This window comes from Carya illinoinensis, chromosome 16 (assembly GCF_018687715.1).
Source record: "Carya illinoinensis cultivar Pawnee chromosome 16, C.illinoinensisPawnee_v1, whole genome shotgun sequence".
Classification (NCBI taxonomy): Eukaryota; Viridiplantae; Streptophyta; class Magnoliopsida; order Fagales; family Juglandaceae; genus Carya; species Carya illinoinensis.
This window is the reverse complement of record NC_056767.1, coordinates 30,303,856-30,318,049: the sequence shown is the minus strand read 5'-3', so window position 1 is coordinate 30,318,049 and position 14,194 is coordinate 30,303,856. Positions and strand designations below refer to the sequence as shown.

The 14,194-nt window shown below is 38.2% G+C and overlaps 1 protein-coding gene across 2 annotated transcripts; it reads right to left on the bottom strand.

Annotated features, from left to right (window-relative positions):
• Positions 1 to 9,486: 9,486 nt before the first annotated feature.
• LOC122299522 (E3 ubiquitin-protein ligase ZNRF3-like) lies at positions 9,487 to 10,919 on the bottom strand. Of its 2 annotated transcripts, XM_043109881.1 has the most exons (4): positions 10,779 to 10,919; positions 10,398 to 10,664; positions 10,113 to 10,228; positions 9,487 to 9,981 (listed from the first exon to the last, which is right to left on the bottom strand). In XM_043109881.1, the coding sequence occupies exons 2-4, from the start codon at positions 10,566 to 10,568 to the stop codon at positions 9,690 to 9,692; spliced, it is 579 nt and encodes a 192-aa protein (XP_042965815.1). In that variant the 5' UTR covers positions 10,569 to 10,664; positions 10,779 to 10,919; the 3' UTR covers positions 9,487 to 9,689. The 2 variants fall into 2 exon arrangements, with proteins under 2 accessions (XP_042965815.1, XP_042965814.1); XM_043109880.1 differs by lacking the exon at positions 10,779 to 10,919 and having other exon boundaries at positions 10,398 to 10,751.
• Between the last annotated feature and the right edge of the window lie 3,275 nt (positions 10,920 to 14,194).

The following is a 14,194-nucleotide window of genomic DNA, read 5'->3' as shown; positions in this document are numbered from 1 at the left end:
GAACTAAGGATTACCAGCTTACCTTTAGGAGAACTGACAACTTAGAGGTAATTGGATACTCAGACTCTAATTTTGACGGTTGTTCTGATAGTAGGAAATCTACTTCTGGATATGTTTTCCTACTAGCCAGTGGAGCGATCTCATGGAAAAGTATAAAGCAAACAATCACTGGTTCATCAACAATGGAGGCTGAGTTTGTGGCATACTTTGAGGCCACAGTGCATGGTTTATGGCTAAGGAAATTTATCTCAGGGCTTGGAGTTGTTGACTCTATAGACAGGCCGCTGAGAATTTATTGTGATAATTCCTCTGCAGTATTTTTCTCCAAAAATGATAGGTATTCTAAAGGTACTAAACACATGGATCTAAAATACCTAAGTGTCAAGGAGGAAGTACAGAAACAGACAGTGTCCATAGAACATATTAGTACTACGCTTATGATAGCAGACTCATTGACGAAGGGTCTAGTATTGAAGCAGTTTAAAGAGCATGTTGACAGAATGGGTCTTATGATGTAAACATGTTATTGAGCTCGTAGATATTTTATTTTATTTTCGACACTTAATGATATCTATTATGGTTGACTTGTTTCTGTTCTTGGCTTTTCACTTATTTGTATATTGAATGGTCTGGAAAAATGATGACAAGATAATGTCTGCAACAGACATGAATTGAAACCCAAGGCATCAAGGTATTGGCCTTAATTGTTCCAATTAAAGATCGTGTTAAATTGATTACTGGTGTTGTGGTACATGGAAGGGAATTTGTTGATTATATAACAGAGGACCGCCATGACTCTCATCAGTAGTTGATTTGACATTGATATTACAGAACACATTTAATGTATTTTGAGCTATGAAAGTTTCAGGAAATGAATTTGCGCAGTATGGTTAATTTCCTGTAATAAACCCATGAACGAAAAATATTATTTTAAGGGCGTATGGGCCAAGCGAGAGAATGTAAGAGTTTTATTTAAACTCTATGTCCTACACACCCATCTTAATAGAGTTTGAAATAGCTCAACTTATCATATAAAAGATGAGTGATAACGGGATAAGAAAAATCCTAAGAGATAAGATTAAAACTCTATATCTCTAATTATAGTTAGATACAAACTCTTAGATTTCTTGATGGTCAGAAATCTATAAATAGCACTGAGGGGTTAAAGGGTTTTCACCTATAACATTAGAGTGCCTTTTACCATCGTGAGACACTTGTGAGGTAAAGTTGTTAGGGTGATCTTTCTCTCATAGTCAAATCTAATTCTTCATCGAACTGATAGAGAAAGGTACGTATTTATTATTACTATTTATTATTGTAGATCATATAAAATCGAGGATCCGTTTATTAATGCTCATGTTAAAATATTTAACATCATGATCTATAAGCTAACCGATCGAGGAGATCATCTAGCTAGACGGATCAGAAATGAAGCAACGGATTGCACAAACAGTACCAGCATGATTAATTCATGTGGATCTGCTTAACTTCCATGCGTCAAGGCACCAGTACTTTCTGAATATATGCATTAATCATCGTCGTATCTTGACACATGTTTATGGTGAATGATTGCCCAGTGAAAAGATTGGCAACTAATTAATTCATCGTCGTATTAGTATGTCTAAAAGAATATTTCAAGAGCAAACAGAAATAGATGTCACAAACTGAGAAGACACTGGATCAGGTGGAGAAGAAGAAGAAGGATTGAAAAAGAGAGCACTCAACATAGATAGTGCCCGATTTATTATAATAGTTACTACGTAGTACAGATCATTTATAGCATAGTTAGGAACATGCATATATAGTTTTGTAAGAACACAATTCCTATATATTCTTCCCCACCAAACTACTGTCCCATTTTATTCACTGATTACGCGTCAGAAGGATTACTATATACCATCTTTATTTAGCCATAAGTTGCAGCATGAAAAGCAAGTGCATCACAAGAGTGAGCACCGTACCCTTGCTAGCTCCTTGGCATATGATGGCTATGTTTATCATGATTATAAGCTAGCTAGTTGAAAGCCTGAAACAACAAAACATGATTAGTAGAAGATCTGAGCTATAGTACTAGCTAGTGTTCACACCATTTAAGTTACAGATAATATGAGTTTCAAGCAGGCTTTAATCAGTGATGTTGATGAGGAGGGTGTGGTTGGTGTGGGCCTATAAAGGAAATCAATCAACTTCCTCAAATCAAGCAATTGAATAAGGAAACAGATTCTTAGCCCTAAATCAAGTCTGTAACAGCTAGCTTTTTATTCCAAGATTCTTACTAAAATTAGCTTCTGTAAATCTGTATTTATTTGGAGAATAACAATTATAATGTGTGTGAATATTTTTCTGAATCAAGGCAGTAAATCAATTATGTGCAAATACTTGTATTCCTCAAATTTCATCATGGTATCATCCGAGCCACCCTCCCACGAGAACTCGATCCCAAACTTTGAAAACACCCGCAATCCAATCTCAAACCCACCATCCCAACAAATATTCCTCTCATTGCACTCAATATTATTGCCCAAATAAATGAAATACTCACACCCTCAACATTCCCTCAATGGCATGCCTAGTTTGAAGCCCTCCTTATTGGATATAATCTCCTTGATTATGTCACTGGTGATAAACCATGCTCTCCCATCACTGATCCCTCCATTTCCACTCTTCAAAAAACTCACTGGATAAAACAAGATAAACTTATCCTTAGTGCTATTTTGGCCTCTACCACCACCACAATCACACCCTTTATTTCCGTTGTCAAAACATCTCATCAAGCATGGACAAGCGTACTCTGTATGCGAGCAAGTCACGCACTTGGGCAATGCAATTAAAGGAGGAGCTCACTATGATCAAGAAAGGGAATAAATCGGTTCAAGAGTACCTGCACACTATCAAAGCCATTGCCGACGAAATCTCCCTAATTGATCATCCCATTTCCATAGACGATCTCACTTTGTACATCCTTAACAGACTGGGAAGTGATTTTCGCGAAATCGTAGCACCTATTTGCGCTTGGGAGAAGCACCTCACGTTCGAGGAACTTCATGATCTCCTTGTTGGGCATGATGCATACCTTTGCCGGCTTGATGCCACCACCCAGCAGCTAGTTGCGTTGGCCAACTACACCAATCGCCGTTCTAGGTCTTCCTCTGGTGGCCATAGCTCGAAGGGTTCCTTCAAACACAAGTCTGGCTGTGAAAATAGTTTTTCTCAACCAGATTCTAATTTGGGCTCCCAACGCCCACCTGGAGGCCCAACAACAAACAAAAAAAATACCAAGCCCAATGGTCAACGACGATATACTCCAAAATGCCAGATATGTGATGAACTGGGTCACATGGCCAAATATTGTTCCCGTCTTCAACGTGCTAAACACATTACCAACTATGTGTCCACCTCTCCTGCCATGGATACCAAATGGCTCAGTGATTCAGGGGCTTCACACAACATTACTGGAGACTTGGCAAATTTATCAGTTCATTCCGAATATGATGGTACCGATGAAGTTGTCATAGGTGACAGTTTAGGTTTGCATGTTTCACATGTTGGTTCATTAGTTCTTCACTCACCCACCCACACTTTTCATTTAAATGATACCTTTTGTGTTCCTAACATCTGTAAAAATCTAATTTCCGTCCACCATTTTACCTCCTAAAATAATGTTCTTGTTGAGTTTCACCTTTTTTTTTTTTTTTTGTTAAGGATCAAACCACGGGGGCGGTTCTACTCAAAGGTGCATGTGAAAATGGTGTCTACACACTCCCGGAATCATTGGTGAAAACTACCCCGAAAATGGTTGCAACCGTGCATGAACGGACCTCTATAGATGGGTGGCACAAGCGCCTTAGACATCCTTCTAAAAAAATTGTTCATCACCCTGTCAAAATTTTTTCTCTTCCAATAATACAAAAGGGGCATAGTCCTCATCTTTGTACTTCTTGTTCAATAATAAAGCGCATAAACAACCATTTCGGTCCAATAGCCTTCAAAGTCATACACCTCTTGATTTAATTTACACAGATGTTTGGGGCCCATCAAACACTCTTGGAATTGACGGATCACAATATTATTTGATTTTGGTTGATCACTTCACAAAATATCTTTGGTTCTATCCTATGGAAACCAAATCTGGTGTTAGTGCGATTTTTCCCAAATTCAAATATCTTGTTGAAAATCGGTTTCAATCAAAAATCAAAAGCCTTTATTATGATAATGGTGGTGAATTTATTGCCTTAAAAAATTATCTTTCAATTCATGGCATAAGTCACTACACTATCGCCCCTTATACACCACAACAAAATGGTGTATCTGAGCGTCGTCATTGTCATTTGGTAGAAACGAGCCTTACTCTTTTAACTGATGCATCCTTATCATTATCTTTTTGGCCCCATGCCTTTTCTACTGCAGCATATCTTATAAATCGACAACCCACCCAAATTCTCAACAACAAATCTCCATTTGAGGCCCTATTCCATCAGCCACCCAATTATCTAAAACTCAAGAAATTCGGCTATCTCTGCTACCCTTACACAAAGCCTTACAACACCAATAAGCTCCAGCCCAAATCAACTCTGTGTATATTTCTGGGCTACTCTCCCACCCAGAATGCATATAAATGCTTTGACCCGAAAGCCAAAAGACTATACCTCTCTCAGCATGTCTTGTTTGACAAAAGTCAAACCAACCCTCACTCTCATTTGACAGAAACAGAGCCCCCTGCAGATTCTCCCGTCCGTGACTGCTTCCTCACCTATAGCTGTGCCGTTTTTGCCGGAACCGCCACTAGTGACAATGGACATCGACGCCATTTTCGCGTCATCTTCAAGTAACCACTCTCCCTTCTTTTCCTCTAATTTTCGGGCTAGCTCCTTTTCAAATATTTGCCCTAACTCTGTCTCATCCTCTGTGCATGAGAACTCTCACTCCGATTCACACACCACTCAACACACACAAGTCCCAACCGCACCTGATGACTCTAATTTGGCCTCTAATATTGATACTCACCAAAGAACCCACACAATGACCACTTGGTCCATGAATAATATTCACAAGCTCAAACAATTCAACTCTATGACCAAACACCCTCTACCACCAACTCTTGAACCTACATGTGTGGGACAAGCACTCCGTGAGTCTCACTGGAGACAAGCCATGTCGGATGAACTTACTGCTCTCATGCGGCATGGTACCTGGGAACTGGTCTCTCCTCCTTCAAACTGCAACTCAGTAGGATGTAAATGGGTTTTTCGTGTAAAATGCAACTCAGATGGGTCAGTTGCTCGCTTTAAAGCGAGACTTGTTGCAAAAGAGTTTAATCAACGTGAAGGGCTAGATTGTACTGAAACATTTAGTCTAGTAGTGAAACCTACTACCATTCGAACTATTCTGACCGTTGTTGTCATGCAAGGGTGGTCCTTGAGGCAATTAGATGTTAACAATGCTTCTTTGCATGGTGAGTTAATTGAGATAGTGTACATGGTACAACCACCAGGATTTAAAGATGCTACCTATCCTAATCATGTGTACAAGTTAAGGAAGGCCATCTATGGCCTTAAACAAGCTCCGAGAGCATGGTATTCAGCTCTTAAATTAGCCATTTTGGGTCTTGGTTTTCAGAACTCTAAATCAGACTCATCTCTTTTTATCTACAGTCAGAATTCCACTATATGCTATCTATTAGTCTATGTGGATGATTTGGTTCTTAATGGTAATAATAAACATTTTGTGGATGAGACAATTGCACAACTTGGTGGTCGGTTTTCTTTAAAAGATGTGGGGCAGCTCCATTTTTTCTTGGGGATGGAAGTTATTCCAACCACATCTGGAATTTTTTTATCTCAACACAAGTACATTCGAGACCTCCTTTCCAAAACAAACATGGCAGGTGCTAAAGATGTCTCTACTCTATTGTCAACCAGCACATCTCTCCAATTAGTTGATGGAACTTCTTCCACTGACAGTACCATATTCAGAAGTGTTATTGGTGCTCTTCAGTACCTGTCCCTCACTCGTCCTGATGTCTCATTCTCAGTGAATAAACAATTCCAGTTTATGCACAAACCAACGGTGACCCATTGGACAACTGCAAAGCGACTTCTTCGCTATTTGAAGCAAACTATTTTTCATGGTCTTCACATCATAAACAAATCCAGCTTTGAACTCTCCACTTATTCTAATGCGGATTGGGCAGGAAATTATGATGATCGGACTTCCACCTTAGCGTATATAAGTTTTCTTGGTATTAATCCCATCTCTTGGAGTTCAAAGAAACAGCGAGCAGTAGCACGTTCATCCACTGAAGTAGAGTATAGAGCCCTTGCAAACGCTACCTCCGAAACCACCTGGCTTCTATCATTATTCCAAGAACTCTGCTTACCCCTCAAAGGACAACCAAAACTTCTCTGTGATAATTTGGGGGCCACACCCTTAGTTTTAATCCCGTACAACACTCTCGAGTGAAACACATTCAGATTGATCTTCATTTTGTTCAAGATATGGTTCAACGGGGGCTTCTCACTGTCCATCATGTCAACACTTCTCACCAAAGATCTTTCAAGACAAAGAACTGAAATTCTTAAGAACAAGATTGGCTTGGCCGATGGCAGCTCTATCTTGCAGGGGCGTATAAAGGAAATCAATCAACTTCCTCAAATCAAGCAACCAAATAAGGAAACAGATTCTTAGCCCAAAATCAAGTCTGTAACAGCTAGCTTTTATTCTAGGATTCTTACTAAAATTAGCTTCTGTAAATCTGTATTTATTTGGAGAATAACAATTGTAATGTGTGTGAATATTTTTCTGAATCAAGGCAGTAAATCAATCCTGTGCAAATACTTGTATTCCTCATATTTCACCAGGGCCGTGAGGGCCAGGCATCCCTGGTGAAGGTGCATGAGGACCCGAAGGAGGAGGGCCGTGATGAGGAGGTGGTTCATGATGAGGTGGTCCTAGGAGGAGGCGGTCCAGGTTGATGCGGTGGACCATGGTGTGGTGGTGGAGGGTTGTGCATCTTCTTTCTCTTCCTTCTTTTTCTTAATTCATAGCTAGGTAGCTAGCTAGGATCGATGCTCTTTCTTGGTGCTTCTTACGTGACAACTCGAGAGCGTTAGTGACCTTATATAACGAGCCGGGGTGGAACCTTAAATGTCATCACTGTATCCACATACATGGCATGATTTACTGGACTAAAAGTCTAGATTTTTTTTTTCGAACTTCAATTCTAAAAAATATGCATACATGATATATTATTTGTGTGGTGATGAGTATCGGAGTATCCATTTGAATGCGGCCATGAAATTCTTTATTCCTGAAAATGGAATAATAAATGAGAACGTGATGTCTGGACCCAACCTTCATTGGCTTGTTCATGGGGTGGCTCTTGTCTGATCTTCTCCATCTGTTATATATTGCTTTCAAGTTCCAATTAAATTATATTAGGTGACAGCAGTTTTTGGCTCTACTGGATACGACACATTTTGCATTTTCAAGTCTAATCATCCATGAGTGGGAGGGAAGATCGATGGAGAGACTAGCTGGGGGCCAGAAAGCCAGTAGAGGCTAATTGCTGGACCTTTTTTTTTTTTTTAATCCATTAATATTAGTGCATGGTTCTTTTAACATTTTGGTTTAATTGTTGTTTGGTTGTTGGCTTTGGTATTTTTCTTACAGAAAAATATTCTATTTTCAATTACATTAATGATGAGCCACATTAAAATCAATAATGTCGTGATGATATGTGTCCACATTACACATCAGAATCGATAACTCACGCATATGCATGAATTACTGCAACATAATATGTGCTAGCTAGCTATGCAATTAGAATTCAAAACTGTAAGTCTTATAAGAAACAAAATGGAAATTCTTAAAAATAAAAAAATAGAAATTAAACAAAAACTAAGAAACAAAAGATCATAAATACTGATAAAAGGATATTATAATTAATTGAAAACTAGTAATTAAAACGAACGGTACGTACGGAAAAGAGTGAAAACTAAAAAGGGCTAATGTGATGATCATCTTGACTAATTTCATGCACAAGCTTTGACATTTTGGCTGCAAAAACCCCGGCCCCTTTCTTATAGTGATCAGTACTGTATTATATGGTCTACTTTCGCTCCCGTTTTTTTAATAATGTTTTTATTGGCACTGTATTAATTCAATCGGACTCATTGTTTGAGCATTTTGTTGTTTCTTTTGATGCAATCTTATCTTCTCAAGAGAGGGGGAACGTCGACCATGATGTGGTGCTAATTGGGATGGATTTCACTCTATACCCTTTTGTATAAACTTATCGATCGATATCAATTTAGGATGTACCGACTCAACCCAGAAAGGACAACATCTCTATTATATCTTCCTAGAGACAAAAAAGGAAAAAAATAATCATAGACATTTTCAAGTTTCATGTATTAGCTAGTGACCCTTTCAATTCGTAGGATTAAAAGACAAACAAGATGCGAGGAGGAAAAGCAGAGAACCATTTGTGAATAGAGTCGCACATTTTCACTAATAACCTATATTTTATCCAAAACATACATAAAAATGGGAGACCAATCTGGGGTTAAATCCATATTAGTGGTAGAAAATGACATATTCCACTAACACAAAAAGTGGTGCATGCATTATTTGAAGTGATAGGGGCAATTAGGTGTGTGGGGGTTAAAAGAATAATGGACCGAAAGTGATCTCCGGGGCAATCACTATCAGTTGCTCCAACAATGCATTTATATATATAAACCCTCCACAGCTAGAAACTCTTCTTTTTATTTTCCAGCATTTAAGGATGGCTAGAATCTATTTATTGCTCTATCTGAGATCACCTCCGGCATGTTTAGCTAGCTCTGGCTAGTTGTAGTTGGGTCCTCCATGCCATTCTTTTATCCTTTCTTCAAACTCATGTTGTACTTGCAGGTAACATAAAACTAGATATCCCTTATTTCGAAAATTTGATTCCGGTATGTATCAACTACTCCCGTCTCTCTTATTTCTTTACTTTCATGATATCCATTCAACTGGTTTTTTTCCATCGAGTATTAGTAGAGATCTTGCTTGATATAAATTAATCCATCAATATTTAGGATCTTACAGAAGGACTGGTGGAAAATCCCCTACATGAACAGAATACAACTAAAGAATAGCATCATATATTGCTCCACTAAGGATTTTATAATTGGGATAAACATCTAATATCCAATGTAAAGAGACGTTATTGTGTGAACAAGAAGAGGAGTCGGAGCCACACGAAACAGAGGTGATATTCAATGTAGGAACCAGTAGCAAAGTGATATATTGAGATTACTGAATAGGAGTCCGACCAAGAAAATAAGCTTGAGCATCTTGATTGTTGTTCGTTATATGGAGGTAACAAAAGAAAAAAAACTGCCAGATGTACCAAGGCAGACTTCCATATATGGTAAAGCTGCCATGAAAGTGTGGGGTGAGCTGAATGCCATGCAACGTGCGGGGAGAAAGTATGCCAAAAGCTTGGAGAATAAGATCAACTTAATTTTGTTCGGCCTTGTTCAAGACTTTTGGAGAATAAGATCATAATTAAGTCTGTACATGGATCTCTTCCCAATTAAAGGTTGACTTCAACGAAAAATATATTTGGTAGTTTTAGACAAACATGCAAAAAGCGTACAACCAAATGCTAAAAACTATAACTGCGAAGAAGAAAATCATCAAAGTTACCGTGACATGATTAATATCCCCATTCTGCAACAAGGACAATGGGCATTGTTCTGTAGCCATGGCACCAAACATTTCACATGGAACCGATGTGCACAGGGTAGGTGCACCAGGGTCTCTCCGGCCTTGAACTGTTCCAGGCAAACAGCGCACTCGTCTTGGTCCGATGCCTTCCAGTTCAACTTGGCCCAACTAAACCTCCTTGTGCCACCCTTCTTAGTCCCAAACACCTCCGTCTGCAACTCCCCTAATACCATCGATCTGTCCTCCACACATTTCATGCTCTCTTTGCTGTCGTATATTTCAAAGATCAATCACAGTTATTGAAAACAAACATAAAACATTAAAAATAATTTGATCGATGGGGTTGAGGATTCTGGAAGCTAGCTTTTAACATAAAAGCTATATGTAGGTACTCGTACCTTCTGGTGTTCGTTTTTCTTTGTGTTCTCAACCTTTCATCTAATCTTTCCTTGGCTTCTCTGGCTACTTCTCCTAGCTTCTCATCCTGGTGTGCTTGGTTTAATAAACTTCTTGTCTGTTTTTTCGTTTTTAGGTTCATAAAACTAATCAGTAATAATTTTCACCGAAGGAAGTTGAAAGAAAAAATTAGAGAGAGAGAGAGAGAGAGAGAGAGAGAGAGAGAGAGAGAGAGAGAGAGAGAGAGAGAGAGAGAGAGAGAGAGAGAGAGAGAACTCCGCATGTACCAGTGAAGTAGAGTTATGATGTTGGGGTTCGTGGTTGCTTCTGTAAAGGCAGAATGACGATCTTCTTGTCCCACCATGTGCAGCCATAGTAATTTGTGAATCCGAGCAAGCTCCACTCTGATGGAACCGTCTCCTTCGAGCACATTCCACTCCAGGAAGCATCCCAGCCATTGATAATAACCCAAAGAATACAAAAGAGAGAAGGAGGAGGAGGGAGGAGGGGGGAAAGAAAAAGATTTTATGATATGTTGGTGCCTTCTTCTCAACCTGCTTGAAACAAGGAAGAAAAGCCCACGAAAAGATATCTGAATCAAGGAAGTATGATTAATATTTGAATGATTTGATTGTACAATAAATCAGGTGGGGAAGATTATCAGTTACAGCACAAAATCATTGAAAGATGGTGGCAGACAAAACCGGGTCCATGCCATTGATGTCTACATCTGATCAATCTCTATCATCTTCAACCTCTCTTTCTCCCTCTCTCAAGTATATAGGACGTCCTTGGATTGTTTCAAAGTAAGATTAAAGGAAGGGAACAAGAAGGAGTGTATGCAGGAAAGCTATAAATTAAAGCAATTTCCACCAGCCTACCAGTATTAACCTTTATTATTCCATGTGACCAAACATCCAGCACTTAGGAACTTATAACCAGGGTGATCGAGCCACGTGACCTGACAAGCGGCTAATTGATTAAACAATAATCCTCGACTTGATGCACACATGCATGCATATTGTAGTTGCCGTTTTCGGCTGATTGTGTTAGAGCTAGCATGTTTCCTTGCTGGTTTTGCATGCATGTGATCATGGATACATGAACTCGATCATATGGTAATGTGGGAAGTGGGGATCGATCTTTAGTTAATGACCAGTTGAAGCATATAGCCTAAGAGATTTTGGTTCATGCCCAAACAATCAGACCGTGGTCAGACATGATCAGTTGCCAGAATTGATCAATCCCATAGAATTAAAAAAAAAAAAAGGGTACATATCAATTATTGTTACAACGTGTTCATCTATTATATATAATTGGTACATGAAGAATAGAATCTTTGAAGAGATATCGTAGTGTTAGGTGGTTCTTTTGGAGCATTAATCTCATTCATGATATATATCCCATCCACAAGAGGGAAGTAATTAATACCAATTAAACCTAAACGTATTGCCACTATCCTCACATGATACGGTAAGAAAAGGGGTACTCATGATCATTGTTAGCAGAAATCTGACGTACATTTTAGCCCAAAATTTAGTAATTTCTTTCCTGTTTATATATAATATACATGGGCATGCAGAAGCCTCAGTCCATGATAAGGTTATTTTGTTTTTAGTACCATATATTAATAATATATAGAATAAATAAGAATTTAATTAAGAACATGAGTAGGGTAGGCCAGACTGAGTTGGAAGTGTCACCACTCATTATTGCAGTATGTAATCGCGCTCATAAGAGGTGGACAATGATCCAGATCGAATGGTTTGATATAGATCTTGAGTACGTAGACAATGGGAGCGAAAAAGATAGTGCAACGATTCAAATGCTTGTTAATAATTTGCTCTATGCATGATACCATACTTTGTCAATAATTCGCACAAAAGATATAAAAAAGAAATCATATATATATATGTATGTGTGTGTGTTATGCCCCATGATCTCATACTCTTTCTTTAGTTAGGCCAGACTAGAATTGGAGCTGGGAAGAATATCCGGAAAGATATATAGCTAGCTGATGATCTGTTTCTCACTCTGTTTCACCGAGATTAATAAATAAATATTGGCACTATCTTAATTTGTTGGTACAAGAGAATCGCGATCGGGATAAAAAGTCTGTACTGCACTCCTGAAGCTCACGTGATCACATACCAGCTAGCATGAGATCATCAGTATATTAATAATCAACGAAGATGTTGCATGTATACAAGATTTTTCTGGGCAGAGGCTTGGTAATTAGCTAGCATGAATGGATTTGTTACTTGTTTTCTAGAACCGCATGTGGGCGGGCGGCTGAAATTGCAAGCAAGTGAAGGACTAAATCTGAAAATTAGCTAAGCAATCGCTGTCCACTGCTTCATAATTCATACTAATTTTTGTGACCGACAATAACTTGGGCCATCACCACTACCATCTGATATATTTCTATCTGCCCACGGCCACCACTGATCATAAATGTTTGAAGAAAAAAGAAAACAACCAACTAATTCTCTTGGTGATAGCTTATGCTTCATAATTTGTATATATAATTATTTTCTGTGGAAAGAAAATCCATGCATATATGCACAACGACTTTCTTTCTTTCAAGACATCAATGTAAATGGCTTGTTCTAAAATACGATTTTTATTTTTTATTTCCCTGTCCTTTGAGCCTAAAGGCCTAGAATTTTCATTCTATTACAAGTTATGATCAAGACAAATATATATGCACTCGGGATGAATCTGTGAAAACGACCATTTGTAGACATTGATATTCTACTTTTCTAATAATAGCCATTTGGACAGCCTTTAAACCAATAATACAATCTTGTTATGAAACTATCGAAAGGAGAGAGAGAGATAGAGCTCAGAAAAGTTATGAAACTTATGAATTTCTTAAAGAATTCAACGATATATATAGGCGTACAAAGGGGACTATGCTTGCTCACTATGCTAGCACTATGCACTATGCATATATCGGCCAACTTACTATGCTAGTACTATGCTAGCACTATGCACTATGCATATTTCGGCTAACTCACTATGCTAGTACTATGCTAGCACTATGCACTATGCATATGTTGGCCAACTCACTATGCTAGCACTATACACTATGCATTTGACGGCTAGCTCAAGGTGATCATACAATTTATTTTATAACAATGTTATTTTACAACACTCCCCCTTTGGATGACCACATATAATGAATATGCCTCGTTAAAACCTTGCCAAGGAAAAACCCTGTGGGAAAAAAAATCAATGGCGAAGGAAAAAGAGTACAATATTCATGTGTACCGTAAAATGCTTTAAGATTGCCTCATTAAAACCTTGCAAAGGAAAACCCAGTGGGATAAAACCTTAGCGAAGGAAAAAGAGTACAATCAGTATAAGTCTTCAAGACATTACTCCCCCTAAAAAGTGCATGATAAAAGGTCTTCAAGTCTCTGTATTCCAATGTTCTGCACAATCTTCTTAAATGTTGCAGTTGGTAATGCTTTTGTGAATAAATCTGCCAGATTATCACTTGATCGTATCTGCTTGATTTTAATTTCACATTTCTCTTGAAGTTCATGAGTATAAAAGAATTTAGGTAAAATATGTTTGGTTCTATCACCTTTGATATATTCTCCTCTAATTTGAGTAATACAAGCAACATTATCTTCGTATAAAGTTGTTGGGCTATCATTAATTACTGGAAGACCACACTTTTCTTGAATATGTTGGATCATTGATCTTAGCCAAATACATTCTTGACTTGCTTCATGAATTGCAATGATCTCTGAGTGATTTGAAGAGGTAGCAGATAGTGTTTGTTTGACAGATCTCCATGATATAGCAAAATTTCCATAAGTAAATACATATCCAGTTTGAGATCTACCTCTGTGTGGATCTGAAAGATAACCTGCATCTGCATATCCAACTAATTGTGGACTTGAACCATGTTGATAAAATAATCCCATATCAACCGTACCTCGAAGGTATCAAATGATATGTTTAATGCTATTCCAATGTCTTCGAGTTAGTGCGGAACTATATCTTGCAAGTAAATTAACTGAAAATGCAATATCAGGCCGAGTGCAATTTGCAAGATACATCAGAGCTCCAA

Coding starts and splice junctions, on each gene's coding strand:
- LOC122299522 (XM_043109881.1), bottom strand. CDS start 10,568: ATGGCTGGGATGCTTCCTGGAGTGGAATGTGCTCGAAGGAGACGGTTC. Junction 10,229..10,397: donor ATCATAACTCTACTTCACTG/GTACATGCGGAG, acceptor ACGAAAAAACAG/ACAAGAAGTTTATTAAACCA. Junction 9,982..10,112: donor AGAAAAACGAACACCAGAAG/GTACGAGTACCT, acceptor AATATACGACAG/CAAAGAGAGCATGAAATGTG.